Genomic DNA, 24,702 nt, shown 5'->3' on the forward strand with positions numbered 1-24,702 from the left:
CTACAATCTCATTTCTTGACTGAATTTTGACTGCTTTATTCTACAGTTTTCTGTACTGCCTATAGTAATAATTCTGATGATCATATTGAGTCAAATTTTTAACATGGCCTTCCCCAGTGAGCACATTTCCTAATATAAAATACAAGTGAACATTTAAAGCAAGACACGATGTGTCAGTTCTTATTTCACTCAGCACCATGCTAGCATGGCTGTCTAAGTGAACGGGAATGAACAACATTCATTTCTTAAAAATTATTTATCTTCTAGCTTTATACACTACAATAACTTCTTTTTCCTTTTCAGTTTGTTTATAAAATTACAATTTACCAAACTGAGAGAGCCTTGTCTTTAAAAAGATTCTGACACCCCCAAACCCCACCATCATCTTCCTCGTGTCTCCCAAACAGCAGACACTTACTCTTCCTGTGCAGGAACTCTGCAACGAGGGCTGCAACGTGAACATAGCACATGGCTGCCTGCAAAGCACAAAGGGAAATTATCAAGATGTCATCTGTACATCTGTCCTGCTGTGCAGCACGTTTTCAATTGCACCAATCACCTCTGAGAAGTCTCCGTTCTTCACGTGGATCTTGGCCATGCTGTCCAGCCACGTCTTCCGGAGCTCGGGGGTACTTGCGTAAGACTTGGCCAAACTGTACTGGAGATCCACCAGCATTTCTGGGTCCTTCTCATGTTCTTTCATTTGAGCAGTAGCCATGAGCACTGTGCGGATTCTCTTCGTCAAATCCTTGACTTCGGAAGGAAAAGCTGTTGCCTGACACAAAACAAATTGAATTAGAAGCTAATACAGAAAATACAGGCTTTGCCAAGGAATGACCCTTTCAGCCAACTTCACTTATCTGAGAACACTGAGAACAGTAGATAATGCTAATTAACTCTTCCTTACTGAACTCCCACTGCACACAGAGTTCAGTGTTTCAGCTGCCTTCAGAGGCATTTCAGTCATGACACGCACAGGGCCCATCTCTCCAGGTGGTGCCCAGGATGCCAGGCTGGCTGTTCCTGTGCTACAGTGATGCTGCCACTTTGGCATCCTGAGGAGCTGCTCTGAGAGCAACACAGAAGTGCTCCATGCATGCAAATATCTCTGGATGAGACCACAAACCATGCCTCCAGTATTTTTTTGTGTCATTCAACATCTGGCTTGTTAGTTTCTGATGTGGTCTGTCTTCAATTCCTAAAGCACTGAAGGCATTTGTAGAGCTTCCCACCACAGGAATGTAGTAGAGAAGCACGTGCCCTGATCTGATCCCCTGCTCAGAACCAGGCCAACATTGAGTTAGACCCAAGGCTTGCCTAGCCAAGTTTTATAATCTCCTAGAACAGAAAATCCACCTCCTTTCTAGGCCCTGCCCCAGGGCTGCACAGTGCTCTTGGGAAATAATTTTTTCTTAAGCAAAACTGGAATTGCCCTTGCTGCAACTTGCATACACTCTCTTGTTTTACACTCCACATTCTGAAAAGAGTCCAACTATGTCTCTATAAACTGTCTGCTGTGGAAAGAAGGTAGGGTCCCCCTCAGCTCTCTCCCTTCCATGATGAGCCTGGTTTATGCTCCCTCTCCTCAGAGTCCTGCAGCCCAGCTGCTGCTGTGGCTGTGCATGGCATTCTCTCCAGTGTGTTGAAACTTCTCCTGTACTCTTGCACTTACACAAATACAAAAACTTGATATAATGATCATCTTGTGATGTAAATTACAAGTAAAGTATGGCTCAGTAAAACCCTTAGCAACATCTGTGTGCAGAAAAGAACTGAGGTTTTGCCAGGTATATTCTACCTATAAATTTGTTAGATCACAATTAAACACCTAGTGGAAGTTCCCATGAAGCCTTTAGGTCATAGGATAACCATGAAACTGTAAAAACACTTCCCATTTCCCATTCCTTTTTCCCATTTCCTGCCTTGGCAGCTACTCTGTGTGAAATGGAGCACATTGCAGTTGCTCAATGGATTGGGTACAAACCACTAATTCTAGCACAAAGACAGGCAATTATTTTCCAAAGAAATACAACCATTAATCTCCACATAAGAGCTCTTTCTTAACATTACTGACACTTAGCTGAATAAAACCAAATCCTGCTAATTATTACCTTTAGGCAACAGAAATACCAGACCCTCCCTTGCCATTTCCCTCAAAGCTGGGAGTTCCTGGAAAGCTCTTTGGACAATCTTCCAAGCAGAACATGGCAAAGCACAGCCTGAGCTGCTGGGCTCCCTCCCCTTGGTGTGAGGCCTCACCTTTGGAGCATGACCTGCCTGAGCAGCTGGTCCTATTGCTGCTGGCACGACGCTTGTTTACTGAGCAAATGCAGCCTACTACAAGCCCATAAATCACAGTTCCAGTCATTAGCCCAACCCTTAAACACAGTTTCCTGGAGTCTGTCCCCAGGCTTGCATCAATGGCTGATAGCACCTGATGGGATGTGACATCTCCAACTCACCTTCATCGGCCTGTCGCTGTTTGCAAAGTTGTTAATGATGAGCAAGGAGTCCTGAAATCTGGTCCCACCACTGAGGGCCACATCTGCAATTAACTGGCTCACTGCAATTATTATCTGTGGGACAAGGTAGAGGCTTTATTTAAACAAGCCATAATAAAAGGGTTTTACTAAGGTCACAGTTAATAAAATGCTCACAGGAAAACTTCACATCTTTTCCACCACGTAAGCAGCGGTTGGCACTGTGGCTCAGCTCTCACATCTGCCAAGGACAAACACTCCCCAGAGGACCAAACTGCCTTGCAGAACTAACAATCCAACTATTCCAGCATGAATCCCTGTTTGGACATTAGCCACCTTCTTCTGTCATTCTTTACAACCCAGAGGGTATTCATCTGTCCCCCTAGGTATCTACATTGCTTCAAAAACTACCAATGCCAAAAAGCAGCTCCTAGGAAATCTCTTCTTCTCCCTTAAGGGCAGCCTTCCACACGATCCCAGCCAGTCTCTGGCACAGAGATGTGTCTGGTGTCTGATACACTAAAATTCAACAGCTTGAAGTACTTGATGGCAATTATTTTACCTACGGGTGCCTGGACCAGTCACTGGAAATGGGAATTAGGCAAAGCCTGGAAAGCAGGAGGGTTTTTGTCCATATGGCAGTGGCAGGATCCTCTGCAGGTAGGAGGTCACAGAGCTCTGTTGCTGTAACTGTTCACTAAATCTGAGGTGTCCCGTCTCTAGCTTTTCTCCAGCCACTGACCTGAAGATGTGTTCTCAGAAACGTTCTCCTCTTGGTGAACTCAAAATTGTTTCTCATCAGGAGGTACAGAAGAGCAGAGGCTTCGTTCCTTGTGGAGGACACCTTGGAAGTGCAACACTTCAGGATCTCATAGCAGAGGGCAGCACACATGTTCACCCTTCCTTTGAAAAATGCTGAGGGAAACTTCACAAGAGACATGCAAATATCAGAAAATACACCACTAAATGGCATAGGGTTCAGATGGGCAGGGGTACAAGGCAAAAAACTAAGCTCCAGCCTGGACAGCCTCAGCAAAACTTCTGCCAGAATTCTGAGTCTGAAAGTATTTGTGGGAATGAATTTGGGGTCTATTTTTAACCACATTTCCTAGACCGATGGGAACATTGCTGTCATGTTTCTTGGGGATGTGATTGCTTGTGTCCATCTAACCCTTTCCCTGACAACATCTGGCTTTATTGGCAAATTCTCACCAAACTGGACTGATAGAATTACGTTATTCCAAAAGCCACAATCACAAGCAGTGGGGCAGAGAGGAGAGGTCCCACAGGCATTCCCACCACAAGGTGCTATCTGGAAGATCAGAAAATCCATCAGAGCCCAACCAGGAATCCAGCCTCACTGGGAAATGTGACCTGCAATGCTCACACATTTACTTCTACATGACCCCCCCAAAAAAATCTAAAATCATGCCTGCATGCCCTCAGGAATACAAACAAGAGACTGGCTCGTCCCTTAGAGCCTAAAATTCAGTGACCTGCTCTGCCACCCAGGGAGCAGCAGGACCAAGCCAAGCAGGGCAAGCTCCCTCAGCCACAGCAGGGCTCAGGGACCTGCAGCAGGGAGAAGGGAACACCAGCACCCTGGTGGCCTGTCTGTCCCCTCAGCAAACCCCTGAGCACAGCTGCCAGGGCAAGCTCAGCCCTGCCTGGAAAGGGACACCTGCAGCAGACAGGTGGGACACCTGTGCCAGTGGGCAGCAGCCTCCTGGGGATGCCAGGGTGTGTCCCTCTGGCTGTGGTCACAGGAGGTGGCTGGCAGGGAGGTGACACCACACTTGGCTTCCTTCCACCTCAGCACAGGCTGAGCACAGGGAAGCAGAACAAGGAAGGGCTTTGTGCTGGCACGCAGGGACCTGCTGGGGAGGGGAGATGCCAACACCTCCCGAGGGGGTGGAGGCTGCGGGGGCATTGCACAGCAGCACCCTGCTCCTTCTGCTGCAGCTGGCAACCAGGCCCAAAGAATTCCCTGGCAAAAACAGAGGCAGCCATGGTTTTACCAATTCAGAAGAAAGATTGATCAGTTTATTCGAGACCCCATGGCCCTCATGGGCCATGGTCCATTAGCCACTTTTATGTGCCCCACTACCTTCTGCCCATGGTGGGTGACAGTAAATAGTGTCAGCCAGAGGCTGAAGCTGTTATTGTGGCACTCCACTCCTTATATTAAGTATGTATGTTCCAGGAAAACTTGTAGGTGCTGCCGTGGCTACCACCATGGCGTGCTGGTGACAGGGTCTTAAAACAAGAATCTAGGACCTGTGGCTAGCAAGATACTGGGATTGCACCAAGAAACCAGAATTAGGGCACAAAACACTTTTTGTTCACTGCCTCTGGCCAAAACTTATCTTCAAAAAAACAAAATGGGAGAAAGAAGGAAGACAAAGGCAAATAAACATCATAGTAACACAGGGCCACACAGATGGTGTGTGCACCTGGGAAAGGAGCTCCAAGGATCTGCTGCCCCTGCAGTGCTGTCCTTCCCCAAGCCAGCCAAAATCAGCACTGGGCTTAGCTGTGTGCCAGGGCATGCACAGCACAGCACAGGGACACTGCCTGCCAGCAGAGGCTTTCCTGACACTTCCAGGGCACTGCTAGGGACAAAGCCCTTGCCTGGGAATCTGCTGCAGGAGGAGCCCTGTGCACACCCCCCCACACCAGCTCTGGAGGAAAACCTGTGCCCTTTCCACAGGGAACCGTGTCCCTTTCTGGAGAGGCAGCCCAAGGAGATGCAATGGCTCCTGGTGCCGGGTCCAGGGAAGCAGATCCAGGGTGTTTGGCTGCTGGAGGCCCAGGCAGGTGCTGCCTGTGTCTCCCCAGCTGGCCCACAGCACTGGGGAGAGCACGAAACAGCCCCTGTGGTGATGATGTGCACAGGAGCCCATTTCTGATCCAGCCCCACACAATGGACCAGAGCAGGGCTCAACCCAGCTCCCAGAGAGGCTCAAAGGGATGTGAGGGCAGGACAGCCATGGGGACAGGCAAGAGGATGTCTGAGCTCATCTTTAATGCACACCCATCCTCTATGCATGTTTTCCTTTATAACCTTTAATTTAAAGACCATTCCTAAGCATGCATGTAGGTATTTATATATGTATTTATCTGTAAGTGATGCCCTGAAAAGACAGATCCAGTTCTTAAGAAAACCTAGAGTGTGAAACAAGAACAATCTAGCTTTTTTTGGTTCTTACCAGCCAGTAAAACAGAGACAGCTTTCTTGCCAAATTCCCAGAACACACACATGCAACCAAAACCAAAGATGCAAAAAATTACAGAACATTTTTTGTTCTTTGCTTTCTTGCAACATTTTTTTAAGTCTTTTGCCTATCAAATAACTAGATGTAATGTAGAAGACAAATTATGGGATGCAGAATACATCTCAGGATTTTTTTTTCCATCCAGCAACCATCTGCTGTGACCACAAATAAGAGGGGTGTTCTTTTCATTGTAATTACAGCTACAGAAGGCCCTAAAAATGAAAAAAATTCCATTCTAACTGTGACAAAGGTATAACCTTCTTGAAATTAAAACGTAGAGCAGAGCTAGTATTTGAAAACAAACTTGCAGGAAAACATTTCGGCCTTGACTTGTCATGCAATGCAGTGACCACCTGTCCTGGCCACCATAGCCACTTCAGGCCTCAGAAGAACCCTTGAGAGGACTTAAAAGGAAGTTTGGGACTTGTGTGGTTATGGAGCTGGCAAAGGAAACACTTCCTCCTTCTAGATACCATCTGCTGGGCTCATATCTTGCTTTTACAGAAGCCATATATGTCCTGCCACAGGGGAAATGTGAGAAAGCCGAAACCAATAATTTGTATCTTTAAAGACCCATGATGTGAAATTCAGCATGGATTTAGACTGGGATAAATCTAAAAAACCAATCCCACTGCCCATCCTTGCAGCAGCCAAGCATGCAGCCTCCCTGCTGCCACTGATGTTTTGGAAAGCAAGTGTGGAACCCCTGAAGGGCTCCAGGCTTTGAAGGCTGACAGTGAGATCAAATTGAGCAGGTGTGCATGTCTGGCTTCACATCCAAAAAAACCCCACAGAAAATATGCCAGGAAGGCAAGGAATGTCTTTTATTTGCTATAGGCACAAAACAAATATTTCTGGCTAAACAAACTTTTGGCTAGCAAGGGGGAGAGCAGGGTGTGTGCAGATCTGCAGCAGGATGGATCTCGAGGCTAAGCAGACCACAGGCAAGCAGAAAAGTCAAAAGGAAGGCAGAGCAATAAACATGCACTGAACCCTGCAGAAAAACAGTGATTCCTGCCCCTGCCAGCTGCCAATCTGCAGTCCTTAAGAAGCCCCACGGAAAAACACCTTGTAGGAGACCACTGACTGGAGCAGACAGGAGCCAGCAAGATCTCTGCATTTCTGCTTAGCTCAAGCCAAAATCCAGCCCTAGCCTTACACTAACTCTTAGATTTGCTGTGGGGTTACAGCAAACTGTACAAAGCACAGACTTTTTCCACCTTTGAACAGCAGTTTAGCATCTCTTCTTTTCATCAGACTTTGCTCAGCAGCTAGTGCAAAAGCTTTGGAAGTCACCCTTTGCTGCTTGCCACTCAGACACCGTGCCCTGCCTGGCTGCAATCATGGATTTTCCTTGTTAAGGAAGTGTTGTGCTCAAGGGATTTGAGGTGTTTTAATTGATTTTGTATTTATGATAACTGCAAGGCTTGGGAGGAATGGTGTTCTCATGTACACCAGGTCTGGAAAATGTCCTTATGAGCAGTGGCAGGTTTTGACAAGCACAAAGGGCAACGTCAGCATCACTCACTGCTCCTTTGTGGTCAGCTGTGGCTTTGTCACTGCCTCACTACCTGCCAGGGCTCAGAGAGCACAAAACAAGGCTCAGCAAGGGCCATCATCTCTCCAGCAGTGGGTGAGGAGCTGCCTGTCAGTGCATGCACTGTTCAAGCAGCAGCACTGGCAGCAGCTTGGGGCAAAGAGTGAAGCACCAGCTGTTGGTTGGACAGACACTAATCCTGGTGACCAAGGCCAGTGTGGGAATCCCTCATGATTTCTCCTTTTGCTTCCTGATACCCAACAAATAATGAATAACTAGAGAATTTAACCTGAGCTGTTCTTTAAATCACGTTTCCAAAACATCACTTTAACAGGAGTTTAACCATACTGGCCTCTCTGCCATGCTTACAAGTTCTCCCACACCCTTGCCATTGTACCTACCTTGCTAATGAAAGCTCTCAGAGAGGCAAACACATGCTTAAGGGCTGCTTCTGACTGCCCATTTTTGAGAAAAGCCAGATGAATATCAAAAACCTTCTTCATAAGTGGATTGTGGCCATCGTTGCTTAAAAGCTGGGTCTGGAAAGCAACAGGAGAATTTACTTAGCAGAAATGTTGTGCCTGAAGCTGGAAATGACAGAGATAATCTTGCATAACTAATCACATTAATTCTTAAGACAGATAAGCAACAGGACCTTCAGTAAAAATATAACTAATAAAATGTGACAATCAATAAAAACTTAAAGTAGTTAGCAGAGGCTATTTTTGTAGCAGAGAAAAAAACTAAAATATTTTATCACTTTCAAATCACTAACTCCAAAACCTAAGTCAATATTCTGTACAACTGTCACTGGTTGCCTAGTTATTTTAAATAAAACTTGCTGTTACCAATTTAACTATCTGTAAATATAATAACTATCATCCTGTTTTGGTTTTTTTTTTTCCATTTCTTTTTATTTTTCTTGAAAATTGCTTTCTTTGCAGCCCAAAAGAGAGAGGGGGAAGAAAAATAAATAAGATCCATTTTCTCATTGGATAGATTTGTAGCTGTAGTTGGTAATCTCACTTCCCTTGCTTCCTGCAGAGTTTTGCCAGTTTGCCCCTCGTGCAGATATGGTAAAATGGAATTATTTGAGGCTTATTGATACACTTTGGTGTCAGACCAGGTGGGCTGTGCCCACTGCCATCCCCACAGGGCTGTGCAGGAGGTTTGGGCATGACACAAGGATGTGGATATCCTGTATGACAGGAAATCAACAGCCCCCATCCCACTGCCAGTCCTCACAGTCCTTGGGCTGCCTCAGATTTTGACACCTTGCACAGACCTTGTGGTAAGTTCAAGATCCAGGGTTTTACACTGAGCTCATTTCCTGTGGCAGTGGAACAGCACCAGCCCAGCTGCTGCAGCACAGGACCCACTCGTGTCTGGTGTGGCCCTACAAGTGAAGCCAAAGCCCACTAAAGGGAAAGGGAATCCAGTCTGTCCTGTGGTTTGAAAATCACACTGTTTTGTGGTTCAGCAATATTCCAAAAGAGGCAGCTGAGAAAGCCAAGCAAGATTTAAGTGGTGCATCTAAATTCTTTTGCTGTTACCAAACTTCTAAGCAGTAATTTAACATCTGCACCAGCATGGCTTTTTGGCTCTGCAAAGGAAGCAGAGGCTATGAATACCTTTCTGTTCATCTCCACGTGGAAAGGAAATCTTCACCGTGCTCGCTCTGAAATCCAGAGCTGCTCTTGTGACACCACACAAGACACGTTGCTACATGCAGGATTCCTCTGACTACACTTCAGGAAGAGCATTTCTGGAACAGTATTTTGCTGCCATCCTGGGGTTCTCTTCACCACAGAGGCCTTGGTTTTTGTAGATGGCAATGGCTGCCAAAAGCACGAATCCCAACATGGAGGAGAAGATTTCTACCCATGGTTCTGGTCCTGTCTGGTTCTGGTAACCACAGCTGGAGTGCCTCAGCCCCAGAGATATTCATGTACAGTGATTCAAAGAAATCCGGGCCTTGCTTCTAGGTAACTCAGGGTACAAAAGAGTGACTGTTCTAAAAATGTTGGACATTCATTTCCCTTTTCTCTTGTCCCTCCTTTCTACACGATATACATTTCCTCTTATTCTATTTTTGTAACACCTAAAGTCATGCTACAACATACATGAGATTTTCTCTGGCCTTGCAGTTTTGAAGAAATGGCAAGATTGTGTATGGGTATAATTACTCAGAGACCCTGTGAAACACTCAGTTTTGGAAAATAAACAAGCTGCAAATTATTTGCTTTTGTAAAGCCTTCTATATTCTTCCACTCTAGGAGAACAGATCACCAAAATCCACACACATATAAAACCACAGCACACTTTTCTACAACATTTTTGATTTCAGTGCTGACCTTGAAACTCTGAGTGAAAAAAGAGATGGTGTCCAGGACTGTCAGGCACACTTCGGTGGCAATATTGCCCTCCAGTAATGCCTGGTGCACAATATCTGCTTCTGAGGTGCCTGCATCTGTGGACAGAGAGAAAATTAGGAGGAAATAGTGTTCAACACTCCAGCTCCCAAAAAATCTAAGTGCTATACAGATAAATTTCTCCCTTGCACTTTCACTGCATTTGGGAAATGATGCAAGAATAGCAAGATGCTGAATTTGCCAACTCCATACAGGTAAGTTGCCCCAGCCCGATGCCACACCAGAAAAACAATACCTGTATTGGCCCTTAATATCACTGTCTTTAAAGGCAGACAGAGCATGAGGTGCCCAAGCTGTCTCCAGAGAGGGGAGATGGCAAAGTGCTCCAGTGGGACAAAATGCACCCACGTGGAGAGGCTTAGAGCAGATCCCAGCACAGGTCTGTGTGCAGTGCAGCTCTCCTGCTTGCCCTGTTCTCTACCCAAACCAAGGCACCACCTGCCCACACACTCAGTCAAGGAAATGAGCCAAGACAGGCAAGAGCAGAAAGCCACACAAGTCCTAAATCCCAGGGGTGATTTTTAAGGGTGGCTTGAATGCCACCCTCACCCATCTAGGAATGCTGCAGGGAGGCCTGCGACATTCTGCAGAATCTGAGCAACCTGCAGCAACCAGCAGCAAGTGGAAAAGGCCACATGCAGTTTTGCTCAGGCTGGCACGTGCCCTGGGCCCTGCTGGCCCTGCTGCCACACGTACTGTGGTTGAGGGTGAAGGAGCTCTCCAAGCTGCCCAGGTGCTGGAGCCGCACCCCGGCCCTGCTGCGGAGCGCCGGCATGGTCTGGGATTTCCTCTCGGCTGCCGTGTGCTTGGACAACCAGGCATCCTGCACCCTGCAAGGGGAGCAAAGACAGGCCTTGGGCAGCAGCAGCAGCAGCAGCCACAGCGCTACAGGATCACACCAGGATGGAGACCTCTTCCTCCAACACACCAATGTGGGACAGTCCCAGCAGGACTGCCCACGCTGCGCCCATCTTGCTGCTCCAAAGGTCCTAGGGCTAACACAAGAGCAGGGATGCTGCTCAGGAAGCAGGGAAGCAGCTGGGGCTCTTGTCTCACCTGCAGCTGGCTGGGGGGGACACTGCCAACCTGCGCTCGCCTGAGCCTGGGGGTCTCATGCAGGAGCTGGAGGGGAGGGAAGGGGCAGGGTGCTGAGGTGAGGGGCCCCTGCTCAGGGCACGGTGCTGAGCAGAGCCCCAGACCCACTGGGGCTTGCCCAGCATGGGTGTGCACCAGCCCTTCCCACCTCTGCTGGGGCAGGGAGCACGGGCATGATCCCCACACCCCAGATAAAAGGAGGCAGTACCTGGCAATATTTCTCTTCCCCACGTATCTGAAGTGAAATAAACACACCCTAGGAAGAAAATGAAATATGTATCTGTTACAGATCCTGCACATCAGGAACGATCCAGAACATTTAAAAGCTACCCTGTTCTTGCCTGCAGCCACACTTCTCTGTGCACAAGGGCTTGGGTCTGTATTTACAAGTCACTTGACCTCACACTCTTGGTTTCAAAATTCTATGGCACATCTCTGTCTTCTCACCCATCTGTTCTCCCAGATTTGCTGCAAAGTGGAGGCTGTGACAGTGAAGGGGAAGCTGAGCCCACAGGTGGTGGGACACACCCCAGACAGAGCACAGGGCACTGCCACCAAACCATGCTTCCTCAATATATGCTTGCTTCTCCTCAGAGGGAGGAAGAGCGTGTCATTCCGACCTGGCCAGACACCCCTAGTGCTGCACAGGACAGTGTGTGCACTGTGGTCTCCTCCTTAGCCATTCTGACCACACAAAGGTGCAGTGTTTCAACAGCAGCCTCATGATACTCACTCCAGAAGCATGAGGACATTGATCAGCTCCTGGGGGGAGAATTTGTTCCAGTAAGCTAAAAGAGTATCTGAAAGAAAGTGAAGAACAGTGCACTGAGATTTTTAAAAACTCAAAGTGGGGACTTTACAGACCAAAACTGATGGTCCCTTGTCCTTCTGGCTGCCCCCAGAGAGCGGGAGGCACCAACCTTCAGAGATCATCTTCACAATGTACAGGTAGCACATCAGAAGGGTCCGGATCTCGAACTGGTCCAGCCGGCTGCAGTGGGACACGCTGCTCCTCATGGAGCTCCTGCGGATCTGCAGGGACACAGCTGTGACACACAGGGCTCCTGGGCTGTGCACAGAGGCTGTGCAGCGTGGGCACAGCAAACCTGGCACGCACCAGCAGCGCTGGCATCCCTCCTGCCCCACACATGTGCACCCCACAGCACCACGCCTTGGAAACAGCTCACCCAGTGATGAGCACCTGAAAATCCTGAGAACATCACCAGAGAAAAAATGTCTGGGCAGTGAATGACAGGTTATCCAGCAAAATAGGAAAAAAGAAAGCCTGCTTTCATTTCCCCTGCTCTCTGCATCAGCTAAGCTCCTGGACATTTTTAAAGCCAGTTCCCCTAAAAAAAAATTCACTGGCTGTCACCATTTAAAGCCAACATGTGATTTTCTGTTAAAGACATACACTTCCAAACAAAATATCAGTTATTAAAAAAGGAGGGCATTTCATCTTAAGAACTTTCTCCTCCCCTTGATTTTTGGAAGTGTTTTGATTTTCCTCCTACGTAGTGACTCAGGGAAAGTACATGAAATCCTGATGATGAGTCAATTTATGTGGGAAAGGCTTGGGCATTGTGTGATGGGAAGCATGACTTCTACATTATACTAGCTTTATTTTGCTTTCTCCGTGCTTGCCTGAGCTGTACCCTTTGATAAATGGACACAATGAAGCCCTAGGCTTCTCCTAAAGCTTTGCCTCACACGTTTGGAGAGGGATCCACAGACCTCATTTGCTGTTTATTCTGGGATAAGCTGTGGATGTGAGTCATAATAAAGCAGAAATAAACAATCATGTTAGAGTTGGAGACATGGTTCTATGTCCAGAGATTTGCTATGGACCATGCCAAACTACAAGTCAGCACACAATTCACTCCAGGGGAATGGGGCAATGAGCAGAGTCTGCCTCAGAGGACTGCTGAAGCTCTGCTGCTCCATGGGACATTGCTTTTACACAGCTCTGGGCATATTGCATTCCCTACAGACAGATTGCTTTCAACAACTCTGGAAAATTTAAGAGGAGGATGTCTGACCATGGGGGAAGAGCTGAGCTGGAAGCCACACCACCCCTGCAGACCCCATCAGCAGCACTGGAGCACTGCTCAGGGCTTTGCTGGACAGTCAAGTGCTTGGCTGTACCCAGTCCTGGAGCTCAGTGATTTATGGAGGAGAGCTTGCAAGGCCTCACTTCTTCTAAGCATGCCAGGACACAGCCATGAGCTCATGCAATCTTTGCCTTGCTTCTTACAAGGGCCAAAATTTTTGAAGATGCATCAATGACTCACGCCAACCCAAGATATCTGCCAAGTGCCCTGAGGAAAACCAGGGATTGGTTTGCACAAATACCTGATTTCCACGTGTGCAATCTGCCAAGATTACTGAATATCCCCCTGTCTGAACAGTGGGGTCAGAGGTCTTTGTGGCATGACAGTCACTTTCTGCAAGGGGCCTGTGGTTCCTCACCTGGGCTGGTTTTCCTGCAAACACTTTATCTTTAGTCAGTGGTCACTGGCAATCTCACACCACGGTGCTTTGCTTCTCAGACATCTGGAAACCAATTCCCAGCACCAGGCACTGGGGTGCAGCCAGGCTCAGAGCCACCCACACACAGGGAGCACATCTGAGTATGGGCAAATGCACCGTAGGAGCAGAGATTTTCCACACAGATTTTGCCTTTCATCTTCAACAAGTAATTTGTCAGCCATTCTATTTTTGGCTCAGCGATGTTTGAAGAGGGAAAGCATACCAGACTCGTGACTCTGACCTTTGTTAAACATCAATCTGGTTGTTTCCAGAGATATCTAGAAGCAGCTTTTGAGAGTGTTACCACAGGGAATTCCTTTTCCCTCCCCCTTATTTAACACAGCCTGCAGGCTGTGCTGCTCTGCCCAGCCCCTGGTACATTACATTTTCACTCTGATCCGGGGAACTGGTTGCTCCCTCTGAGTTCAGGGATCCTTTTGAGTCCTCTCGCTTCATTGCATGGCCATTTGGAAGGGCTGCTCCACAGGCTGAAAAAAACCCCAGACCCCACAATTAAACCCTTTGCACTTATCAGCACAGCACAGGCAGCACAGATGGGGCTTGCCAAAGCCCCATGTCTAAAGCTGCAAAAGGCAAAATCTGGAAAGGACAGGTAGGGTGACACCACATCTGGGGAAAACCATGCAGAGTCTGTGAGGTCTTTTAGGAGATGATTGTTTCAGGTTTTGGGTAATGGGTTTTGGGTGCTTCAGGCTGGTAACAGCTGTTTTAAAATAAATGGGAAACTTAGAATTTAGAAAAATTAATTTACCTGTATCTTTGTCTGCAATCAGGCTGGATCTGCTTGAGGGGGATGGAAAACTGCATATGAATTCATCCCTGGATGCCTGTAAAGCAATGTAAGGTTTTGTGAGCAATCAAAGATAACACCTATTCTCTTACAGAAAGGAACAATGCAATACAAAATGGCAGATTGGAGCAGGTTTTAAAAACAACACAGCTGAAAACAAGAATTTCCTTACTTCTACAACTAGGAGACAAAGGACTTGGGAAGGAGAACAAAGAATAGCAGAACATATTAAATAAGTCATAGTAGTGTTTTCCTTTTTGTTTTTCATTATTTGAGTTGAAATTCTGAATTGTTTTTCTCAGATGTCCTATTTGTTATTCTTTTGGCCCAGCAAGGAGGAAAGCCTGGTCTGCAGGGCTCAGGCCACTTGGGAGCCACACACACAACTCTCAGGAAGGCAGGCAACTCCCCAGAACAGCTGCTGGGGTCCCTGGCCAAGTCCTGCTCAAGCTCGCTGCTCTTGGAGGGACTCAGCTCCTCTCCAGCACTGCACAGCCTGTCCAAAACCACGTCAGACGTGGAGGCACCCCAGCTGTACTCACAGGGCTGGAGGCAGGGCAGGAGGTCAGCGCCTCGTGGCCGGCCACGCGCTGCAGGTTCTCCAGCAGCACCCCGAACAGCGGCAGGTACAGCTGGGCAATTTTAGCCTGCTGGTTCTGAAAGCACAGAGAAAAATATCAGTAAGAGCCCAGGTTTCCAGTGGAGTGAAAAAAGGGGAACTCTTGAGCCAAAACACATATACATACATATCTTTATTTACACACGGTATGTGGTGGTCAAGAATGTGAGCTGGTTTGGCTTCTCACCTCCACTTCTAGAGCTGCCAGAGAGGTATTACCCTTCTAGCAACAAGCTTGGGGCACTCGGGGGTTTTGGAGGCTAAATAACATTCCCAGTCACAGAGGATGCGTGAAAAACTAAGTCCTGGATTTCCTAACTCTTTAACTGGCACTTGACTTGCATAGTTTGATTTTTAAGTGCAATACTCAGGAGTAACATAACAGAAACATTTGCTCCATGCTTGGTGCTGGCTACTGCTTCCAGTCAGAAATTCTCCATAGCAAATTCTTCTAGTGAAAACAGTTTGAAGAAACAGAATAATTTGGATTAACTGGTACAGATAAAAATGATTGGGTTGACATTTTCTAAATGGAGGACTCTTTTATGTCCAATTCTTTTTTGTTAAACATATATTGTCCTGGATTTGGCTGAAAGGTTTAAAAAAAAATTTAAGGCTTTCAAATTGAGTAGAACCTTTTAAATAATAAAGAAATCAAATTTTTTCTTCTGATTTCGTATGACAAGAGATAAAAGAAATCTTGAAAACCCCCATGGGCTGACAAAACCTCTCAGCTGTTGATGGAGCCAGGGTCTCCTTGGCTGGAGCAAGGGTCTGCCAGCACAGGCTCAGCCTGTCCTGCCCACAGTGTGATTTTTTTTTTTTTTTACTTTGGAGTCTCTGACACCAGCTGAGCATCCTGCCCTGGCTCCAGGCAGTTTCTGGTCACACTGCCCTGAGCACAGCATGTACACAATATAAGTATTCACATTTACAACACATGCACCAATATCCTGTGGGACAGCAGAAAGGCAGGGGAGAGTCTGAGGAGTCAGGGGATGCTGCACCCTGAGGGAGCAAACAGCTCCTGAGTCAGCCAGGGATCCTCAGTGCAGAGAAAAGCAAGCCTCCAGCTCAGGGCTTCCAACAGGCAGAGCAGGGAGGGAAGAGGAGCTGGCTCTGGGCCCATGAGAGCCACTGGCATCAAGGTTAGAGAGTGCCCCATCCATGCTCCCAGAAAACACTCAGGAATGCAGCACACCAGGAGCAATGTAACTCTAAACAGAGGCATGTTATCAAGGACAGGCAGTGTCTGCACAGATAGCTGGGCACTGTGGAGGGCATCCTGGCACACTTGGGGCACTCTCCCACCTTGATGCCAGGAAGCCATCCATGCTCCCAGAAAACACTATGGAATGCAGCACACCAGGAGCAATGTGAGGACCAAAACTCTAAACAGAGGCATGTTGTCAAGGACAGGCAGTGTCTGCACAGATAGCTGGGCACTGTGGAGGGCACACAGGTCAGCAGGCAGCAGTACCAAGATAAAACAAACCCAATTCCAGCCTCTTTCAGCATCATCATGTGCTGAGCCTCTGACCAAAGAAAACTGAGATCCACCCAGAGGAAATCCAGCACCTCATGAGAATCAAGATCCTCTGAGTCACTAATCAGTGAAACATGCAGCATGTAACAGAGATCAGTTCTGTTTCCTGATTATAGCATATTAATACAGGACAGGAATTAGGCGCAAGACCAGAACATCATTGATGTCCTAATTTTGTTAAACAACTCTTGGCTAATGACTGTCTCAAGCTTCTCAATGGTTTGGGGGTAATTACCTAAATACTCAGCATGAGCAAGAGGGCTCAGTTATTTCCTAGATGGTTTCTGAGCTATTACTGTTATTCTGTAACTGTCAGTTATTTACAACAGTTCCCTAAAAAGAAATTAGAATGCCTTTGGCGCACCCTGCAATATCTAAAACTGGTATGTGATTTTTTTCATAAAATGCAACAACATGAAGTTAAAAAGCCAACAAAACAGGCCTGACCTTGTGCTGGTATCTGTTGTCAAAGGCATGCTTGATCAGGAGGTTTTTTAAGACTGAGATGGCCGTGTATCTGATATCATAATTGTCCTGCAAGGCAACAGAGGCTTCTCTAAGAAGCATCCCCACGAGGAAGTGATGCCTGCAATACTCATCAGTTAAACTGTACTCAAGATTTGTATCTGAAAGAAACAACAAGGCAATGGTTAAGGGAAATGTTCCAAGAGTCTGTTAAGAGCAAGACATAACAGTCATGTAAGCCACAGAGTCCTCAAACAGTGTTCACTACTCCCCTACAGTGCACTGATGTTTGAATAAAGCTGAACTGACCCTACAGGGTTCTCCAGCAGTGAACTAAGTCATATCAAAGCACTTAGTGCCTTCCAGTTCAGGCTGTTCATTAATTTCAGCCCTCACTGTTTCAGCAGCACCTCAAGGCAGGATTTCTGCAATGTGATGCTTTGCAAGGCTTCTCTCTCTTTGAGCAATTTGTAAGTCAGAGATGGCTGAAATGGGGCAAGACAGCACAACTCACTGCCTGGGCATGCTCTGCTGCTGGCTGGGGCTGTCCTGTGAATCCCCACCCAGGCAGCAGGGCTTCCACCCTGCAGTGTGAGGGTGGGAATGGGCAGTGCAAGTGGTGAGTGTACCTGGCCACCCAGCCCTAGCAGAGCTGCTCTGCAGCTCATTCCACACCCCCAGCAATCTGTGCTCCTTCTCTCGAGGTCAGAGAGCAGAGCAGAAGCATGTAGTGCTGCTGGGATGAGGGATGCCAATGAGGAGAGGGTGCCAAGGGAGCAGTCTGCACCCCAGTGAGCACAGCTGGCAGCCAGGGAGCCAGGCTGGGGCTCCAGAAGCAGACACTGAGCTCAGCCCCTCAGAAGCTGCCCTGACTGCCAAGAGAAATCCAGCTCAGCACCCCATCACCTTGCTGTACTTAACCTGTACCCTGCACCTCACACAGACTCAGGCACATTCTGAGATCAAAGCAGAGGCTGCCACCAGGATAAGGCATCACTTCTGCTGAGGAGCCTGGACAGAGCAGCAGGGACTGACAGACACTGATGAGGTGCAGGGTGTGTGTGCACTGGGGCTGCTGTGAACAGCCTTGTCCTGACACCACTACCTCTGCCAGGCCAATTACCAAATTAGAGCCACAGGGATAACCCCAAAGCTCTCTGTTCTTCCCCCTAAAGTACAAATGCCATATGCTCAGCTCAGACTTTTTTTTTTTTTTCCAAAACCCCACAGGTATGAAAGTTCTTCTGTGGTAAGGCAGGGTGCATTCAGCTTTGAAAATCCCAGCCGAAGGGTTCCAACAGTTCTGTGGCTGCAAAAGATATTTTTAAACTCATTGATTCAAAAGTAGCATTTACTGGATTGTGAAACTCTGATTCAGAGGAAAGAAAAAGCCACCTGGAACATTATCTGGCTTTCACTGTTAGTCATGTTAGCAAATGCCTAATTGTCAAACATCATGGTTATTACATTAGTAATAATGTAATATTATTTCCAATTGATTGGAAAGTGCATACTTAATTCAACATTAGAGGAGTTGACCATCCCAGATGGACCTACCTACTGAAGTGAACTGCTCCACAGCAAATGAAAAAAAATCTAATTATGTGTAAAAAGAAAAGGGACAAATAAAAAGACAGCAAAAATAAACAGGAACAAATAATGCTCTTGGATAATCAAGTAATAATCTTGGAGAAACAGGACAATATGTCATGTTTTAATATTATTTGTGAGGCCTTTGCTTAACTCCCAGCTTCTGTGAATCCCTTGGATTCTTTCCCATCACAACATTGCAAAACTAATCGTGTGCTGCTGGCCATGAGGCCAAGCTTGGGGCTGGCTCTGGCTGATGTCCCCGTGTGAGGCAGCAGGGACAGACCAACAACCAGCCCTGCAGTAGCTGGGAGGTTTCAGAGTTGCTGCTCCAAGATGTAACACTCCAACTGCCAGGAGCTGTGTGTGAACCTCAGCTGCTAGGTCCAGTCACAACAAAACACAGCAGAAAAGATGAGCTGTCCTTACAGCTCTTCAACTTAACCATCACAAAGGCAAAGGTGAATGTTAACAAAGAAAGAGCATCCTAATGTTACCATGCCACTAACAAGCATCAGTGGATGTGTTTTTCTTGGCTGTTTCTAGCAGTACTCTTTTTCTAGCAATACTCTTTGTTAAGCAAGGCCAAGCAAGTAGCCAAACTGAAGTAAGAGATTAGCAGCTGGTCCAGAAAGCTCTGAGGGGTCAGATATTTACCAAAATAAGAGATATTTCATTTACTTCTGCTTCTGCCACCTGTATGTGTGTGGAACCACTTTGGGACTTGTATGGCTTCACCATGAGGCACAGCCAAACATCCCCTTTGCCCACCAGAATACATCATAAATCCACAGGGCTTTCACATGGGGAATCCCAATCCTCACTCTTCCCTCCAGTACCTACACTGGCCAGGCTGCTGGCCCCCAAACCTGGCACACAGATGAGCCATGAGGAGCCAGAGGGAGCGAGGCTCTGTCTGCAGCACTCCTGGGGCTGCCAGGGGCTGCTGCAGCCACAGCACCTGCACACAGCCTCAGCTCAGCCCCTTGTCAGCCCCTTCCAGCCCGTGCTGGGCAGCTTCAGCCCCAGAGGGAACAAGTGAGGCAGGGAAAGCAGGGTGGGTGTGTGGGGGTGCCAGGCAGCAACACCCTGGGCATGCAGCAAGGACTGGCACGGGCTCCAGCTCTGCCCCAGGTCTGAGGGCAAGCTGAGCACACTGCCACTGCTGTGCCTTGCTCAGTGTGAGAGCAGAAGGAAACCTGGATCCCCTTCTGGGAGAGCTGGCAGCAGGGCAGGGAGTTCCATCTGCTCTCCTGCATCCCCATTCCCCACAGGACCCCCATGAGACACCCACGTCTCAGGGGAGGCTGACACTGAGAATAAAGCATTGCATTGCACAATTTGCCTGTTTACTGAAACACAGGCAGTGTCTTGCAGATACTGCTAGTCCCAAGTAAACTTAAATATAGGAAATGCCAAAAACACTGACTGCATACCATTCTAGAACAAAATTTATATAAATCTGACAGAAAAACATCTTGAGGTTAATGTCCTAACGAGAACATACATTTCCTCGACACCAAACCAAAGTTCATCTAGTCAGAAGCCATGAGGACTAATAAATTATAGCTCTTTGGCCAATCTCTTGAAGAACATACCTTGAGCTCTTTGCAGCTTGGGTTTGGAAAACGTCATTGGTAAGTTCAGAGGGATGTAGTGCTCATGATTGCAAATAGTTTGAAGAAATTCAAACTTGTATTCAACCAGCAGCTGAGATAAAAAAAAAAAGACAAACACAAACTATGTTTTTAGTTTGGCCCATTTTCTTCCAGTTCAATGTACTTGTTGCACAAGGATTGAAGAATGCAATAAATCTATCTATGCTATCTAATAAATAGCATCTAGTGGAAATCACTAACAATTGGCAAATTCTTGTGTTGTTCTGCCTAAGTATCAATGCATACAGATGTCACTTGGGACTTTGTATTTTTCATCCAGAATATTAACCACTCTTTCCTGTCATTCTGACTCTTTACATTACTTTAAAGAACATCTGGCTACAGGCTCTTAGCCCAGACAAAGAGTCTCCACTTCTAAAAGACTCTGCAGGAACAGAGTCTAAAAGGCCTCCAAGACTTGTATAAAATAATCACTACAAAGCTTTGGCTGATGTAGATGTGTACAGCTGCAAACCACTTTTCAAGAACCCTGCTGCTTACCTTAGGGTCCTTTGGGCTGAATCCAGAAATGTAATCATTTATCAAGTTAAAAACAAATCCTCTGTCCATAAAGGTCAAGCAACGCTGGAGAAAAAATAGCAACATGTGACCAACAATTAAAAATAAAAGCAATCATCTTACATCCCCTGCATACTACTGTCCTTCCAGCAGCCAGATTTCATCCTCTGGGTTGCTGCTGATTTCCCAAAACATACATGATCCTGTTTCTCTGAAATCATTTGGACGACTTTACTTAAGTAGTAAAGTCATCCAGTGGACAACAAAAATATTTAAAATGAGAGTATATATCTATTTCAGGTTCCAAACAGTTGCTAGGAATGGCTGAAAAGCCTCAGTAACATGCAAAGTCACTGTCTCCTTGGAAAGAGAAGGTTTCTTTCCTAGAACAGCTTATCCCCTTGAGAATTTTTACAACTGAAAAAACCAAAGACAACATAAATTAAAACCACATTTGTTTGCTTGCTCCTTATCTCTCATTGTCAATCTCTTTTTTTCTTTTTATTTTCCCCGATCAAATCCTGGGAGAAGGAAAGACGCTGACCTTCAGGAAGTTAGCCAAGCTAAAGTTGACATTCCTGGACTCCTCGGGGATCTCGTTGTAGCGGATGGTGACGTGAGGAATGATGGCCAGCAGCAGCGAGTGCAGGGCGTGCTGGTAGGACTCAGAGAACCTCTGGCCTCTGGGCAGCTGAAACCAAGAGCACATCCCAGCTCAGGGCTGCAAGCCACAGCTGGGGACAGCTGAGCACAGGCACGAGCTCTTTAGCATTTGTTTTTGCTGCTTCCCAGTAAAACAGTGATCAAAGAAAGTATTGGCTGCAACTGCAGTAGGTAGTAACAGCAAAGGAGGCTGCACAGGCCATAAGGACTTCTGAAATTTTTAAATTACAGCTGAGAGTGAAAGGGCAGAAAAGGGAAAAGTAAAGTGAAAAAGAAAGTGAATCTGTTTGGCTTGGCAGGCTTCTTTTTTTTTTTTTTAATAGAGAGTCACAGAGCTTTTCAGAAAAGCTTTTGGAGGAGTTTGTGACAGTTTTGTAATCCAACATTGACCAAATTTATATTTACCTTGATTTTGTTTTCTTCCAGTAAGTACATTGCCATGGACTTTGCCAGTGCTTCAAAGAAAAACCACGAGTACTAGAATGAACAAAGAATACTATTACTTTTCTCAGCAGGACTGAACATGACTGATATTCCCTGACTGTGTGGGGAAGCACCTGTGTGGGAGGGAAAGCTCACATCCAAGTGGGTTTCTGTAAGCACAGCTGTGCTTGCACAGCTGGCTGGGAATAGATGCCTTTGCTACCCAGAGATGTCCTGCCAGTCTTAGGTGGGAACAGATTTAGCCCCTCTGCACCCCAATGCATCCTGCCAAGAACAGCAGAGTTTGGGGTGCAAGCCCAGAGAGGCAGAAACTCAGTTTGCCTCCCATGAGTCACCCTTCAGGTGTGGCTTGAGGAAAATAGGTACAACTGGCAAAATGAACAGGCTTTTGCTGCCTCCTGCCATGGGCCTAAACAGAGGCTCCCTGCAAGAATTCATCTCTGTTTGAAGGGGAGCGTGGTGGATACTCCATGTGTGGAGACATGAATCTTGACTCTATGTTTTAGAACGTTGGTTTATTATATTATGATATATATTATATTAAAATACTATATTAAAACTATACTAAAAGAAGAGAGAGCAAAGGATTCATGAGAAGGTTAGAAAGAACAGGAATGGACTGAATAACAAAACTTTGTGACTGCTCACAGCCTGGACACAGGTGGCTGTGATTGGTCATCAAGTGAAAACAATCCACATGGACCAATCTAAGATGCACCTGTTGGTAAACAATGTCCAGACCACATTCCACAGCCATCAGATAGTTAATTGTTTACATTTCTTTTCTGAGACTTCTCAGGTAAGATAAAAATCCTAGCAAAGGATTTTTAATAAAATATCATAATAACAGGGGAGAACCTCAAGGATGTGGATGCAAGGAGTTGGTTTGCATGCAAGGCTTGCCCCTGCAGTGGGTTTAGATGGGGATAAGTGTTGGGCTTTACACCAGACCCCCTTTTCTTCCCCTCTACCCTTGGCAGCCAAGTACTGCCAATACCTCACCTTGAGGAGCTTATTGATGGCCAGAAAATCTGCTGACTGCTTCAAGATGGTGGCCATGGAAAGCACCAGGATTTCGTGGGTCATCTTTGCCTGCTTGGCACTGGGTTTCTCGGCTCGGAAGACGTACTGAGGCAAGAAGAGCAGGGTCAGGGAGAGCTGCCCCCAGCAGGGACTCTCGAGGGCAGAGTGTCACCACTGACCTTTAGGAAGGAGCGCAGGTAGTGGTCCAGACCCTCCTCGTGGCACTTGGACACGATGTGCAGAAGAACCCTGGGGAGAAACGTGGTTTGTGTTCAGCACGCCACACAAGGGCAAGTTCCTCTGCCTCACGGAGCAGACACACACATCCCACCTGCCCAACCCCAAAACCTCACCACTGACATGGCCTCATCTGCAGAGCAGCAGCTCCTGCAGGCCAGCACCCCCACACACAGCTCCTGCACCACCCTGGCACACAGCACTCAGTGCCCAAAGCCTCTTCTCCACTTCTGTGCTGGCCCAGGAATGGCCCAGACAAGCTGACTTTTAGCACTCAGGACTCCTTGCACAAAGAGGTGAGACAGAACATTTTTCCATCATTGTTATAATCTGATACCTCCTTGCATCCCTGGGATTTATTAATTCTGGAAGCCTCCTTTTTTAAAAATTTATTTATATCATATGCTCATTGTTACATGCACTGGATTATTTTGGGCTGTTGCCTTGCAGTGTGGGAAGGTCAAGCAGAGGCTGGAGAACATGCCAGCCCTCTGGACTCACTCCCAGGCGGCTGATCAAGGCAGCAAGAGCCTGGTTTCCCCAGCCACTACTGGGGATTTACATTCCACTCCCAGCCAGAGGGAACAACAAGCCATTGCATGTTGTCACAGACCCCACAGGCCAAACCACAAGGAGGAGTTTACAAGCCATTTATCAGATAAAGTGGGTTTTAAATTCCACTATGAAAATCTGATGAGAAAAGAGATACTAAACAGAAAGATACTGACAAACTGGAAAGTATCAGGCCAAGCTTTGATAAAAATCTCTGGAAATGAAGGTGGGAGCTGGTCACCCAACAGGTACCTGGGGTCACCTGTTGCCCTCTCCAAACAGAGTGGAATTACAGTGCTCCACAAAGGAAAAGTTCTCATGACCCACACCATATGGTGCAGGGCTGTGACTGTAACAAGCACCACATCCCTGGGGAGCTGGGCTCAGCCTCCAGCCCCAGTTCCATGGGAGCAGGATGCAGGAGCAGGATGCTCCTGGTACATGGAGGCACACGCTGTATGGGACCAGAGCAGGGTGACATCAAGCACCAGGGCAGGGAGGTGCATGTTTTGTGTGTTTTAGCACATCTCCGGGTTCCGGGGGTCGCTGCTGGTGCCAGGCAGGGAAGGTGCTCTGGCTGCAGCTCCCTGCAGTGCTGCCCGGGCCGCTGCTGCCCTCTCGGGGCTGCACAGCTGGAGCTGCAGCACTGCCACAGCAGCCCCAGGAGCAATCCTGACACCAGGGACTGGCGTGCTGGGATGAGACCAGGACACACCTGGGCACTCTGCAGCCTTTTGGTAGGACAACTCGGCTCCCAGAGCCACCAAACCTTTCCTCTTTGGAGAAACAAACCAGCAGTATCTTTACAGTACCATGTTTTTCCTCACACCATTCCCAGGAGAAGAGCCCCACAATGCCCCCATGCCACCCACATGATCCAGAGGGGAGACAGCAGCAGGGGACAGCCAGTGCTGTCCCTCAGCACCCTGTACTGGAAACCAGAGCACTGCCACTGCTGGCCTTGCATTTGTCACTGGATGGCTCACCCAGCACTCACATGGTGCAGTTGACAGCTACTTCATCCTCCTGCGTCACATTTGTGAGGACTCTAAATAGTTGCATAAGAATTACAGGTAGAAACTGAATCATTACTTGGATCTCCATGGCGTGCAAACACTAAAACAAATGTTCAGAACACAGACACTTTTAGTTCAACATGTTGCAGATGTTAAACATTTACAGCCCGCAGGCATTTCTGTGGCAATGGGACAGGCAAAGGCTGCAGGG

At 47.2% G+C, this 24,702-nt stretch overlaps 1 protein-coding gene across 4 annotated transcripts in view; it reads right to left on the reverse strand.

Moving 5' to 3' along the window:
* DOCK11 (dedicator of cytokinesis 11) overlaps nt 1–24,702 on the reverse strand; it is a 77,911-nt gene that overhangs the window by 12,705 nt on the left and 40,504 nt on the right. For 3 of the 4 annotated variants that reach the window (XM_039717422.1, XM_039717425.1, XM_039717423.1), the window contains exons 24-45: nt 24,473–24,591; nt 22,866–22,935; nt 22,666–22,791; nt 21,625–21,696; nt 21,101–21,247; nt 20,539–20,622; nt 19,978–20,089; nt 16,772–16,950; nt 14,702–14,815; nt 14,121–14,196; nt 13,733–13,836; nt 11,740–11,851; nt 11,553–11,619; nt 11,028–11,075; nt 10,781–10,846; nt 10,421–10,554; nt 9,647–9,762; nt 7,694–7,831; nt 3,223–3,405; nt 2,463–2,576; nt 560–775; nt 419–476 (exon numbers count right to left, since the gene is read on the reverse strand). In XM_039717422.1, the coding sequence (XP_039573356.1) occupies nt 419–476; nt 560–775; nt 2,463–2,576; nt 3,223–3,405; nt 7,694–7,831; nt 9,647–9,762; nt 10,421–10,554; nt 10,781–10,846; nt 11,028–11,075; nt 11,553–11,619; nt 11,740–11,851; nt 13,733–13,836; nt 14,121–14,196; nt 14,702–14,815; nt 16,772–16,950; nt 19,978–20,089; nt 20,539–20,622; nt 21,101–21,247; nt 21,625–21,696; nt 22,666–22,791; nt 22,866–22,935; nt 24,473–24,591 (2,455 nt within the window). The remainder of the gene's footprint in view (nt 1–418; nt 477–559; nt 776–2,462; nt 2,577–3,222; nt 3,406–7,693; nt 7,832–9,646; nt 9,763–10,420; nt 10,555–10,780; nt 10,847–11,027; nt 11,076–11,552; nt 11,620–11,739; nt 11,852–13,732; nt 13,837–14,120; nt 14,197–14,701; nt 14,816–16,771; nt 16,951–19,977; nt 20,090–20,538; nt 20,623–21,100; nt 21,248–21,624; nt 21,697–22,665; nt 22,792–22,865; nt 22,936–24,472; nt 24,592–24,702) is intronic. The other variant, XM_039717424.1, reaches the window with a different exon arrangement.

Source organism: Passer montanus, unplaced genomic scaffold (assembly GCF_014805655.1).
Source record: "Passer montanus isolate IOZ18808 unplaced genomic scaffold, ASM1480565v1 scaffold38, whole genome shotgun sequence".
In the NCBI taxonomy this organism is placed as follows: Eukaryota; Metazoa; Chordata; class Aves; order Passeriformes; family Passeridae; genus Passer; species Passer montanus.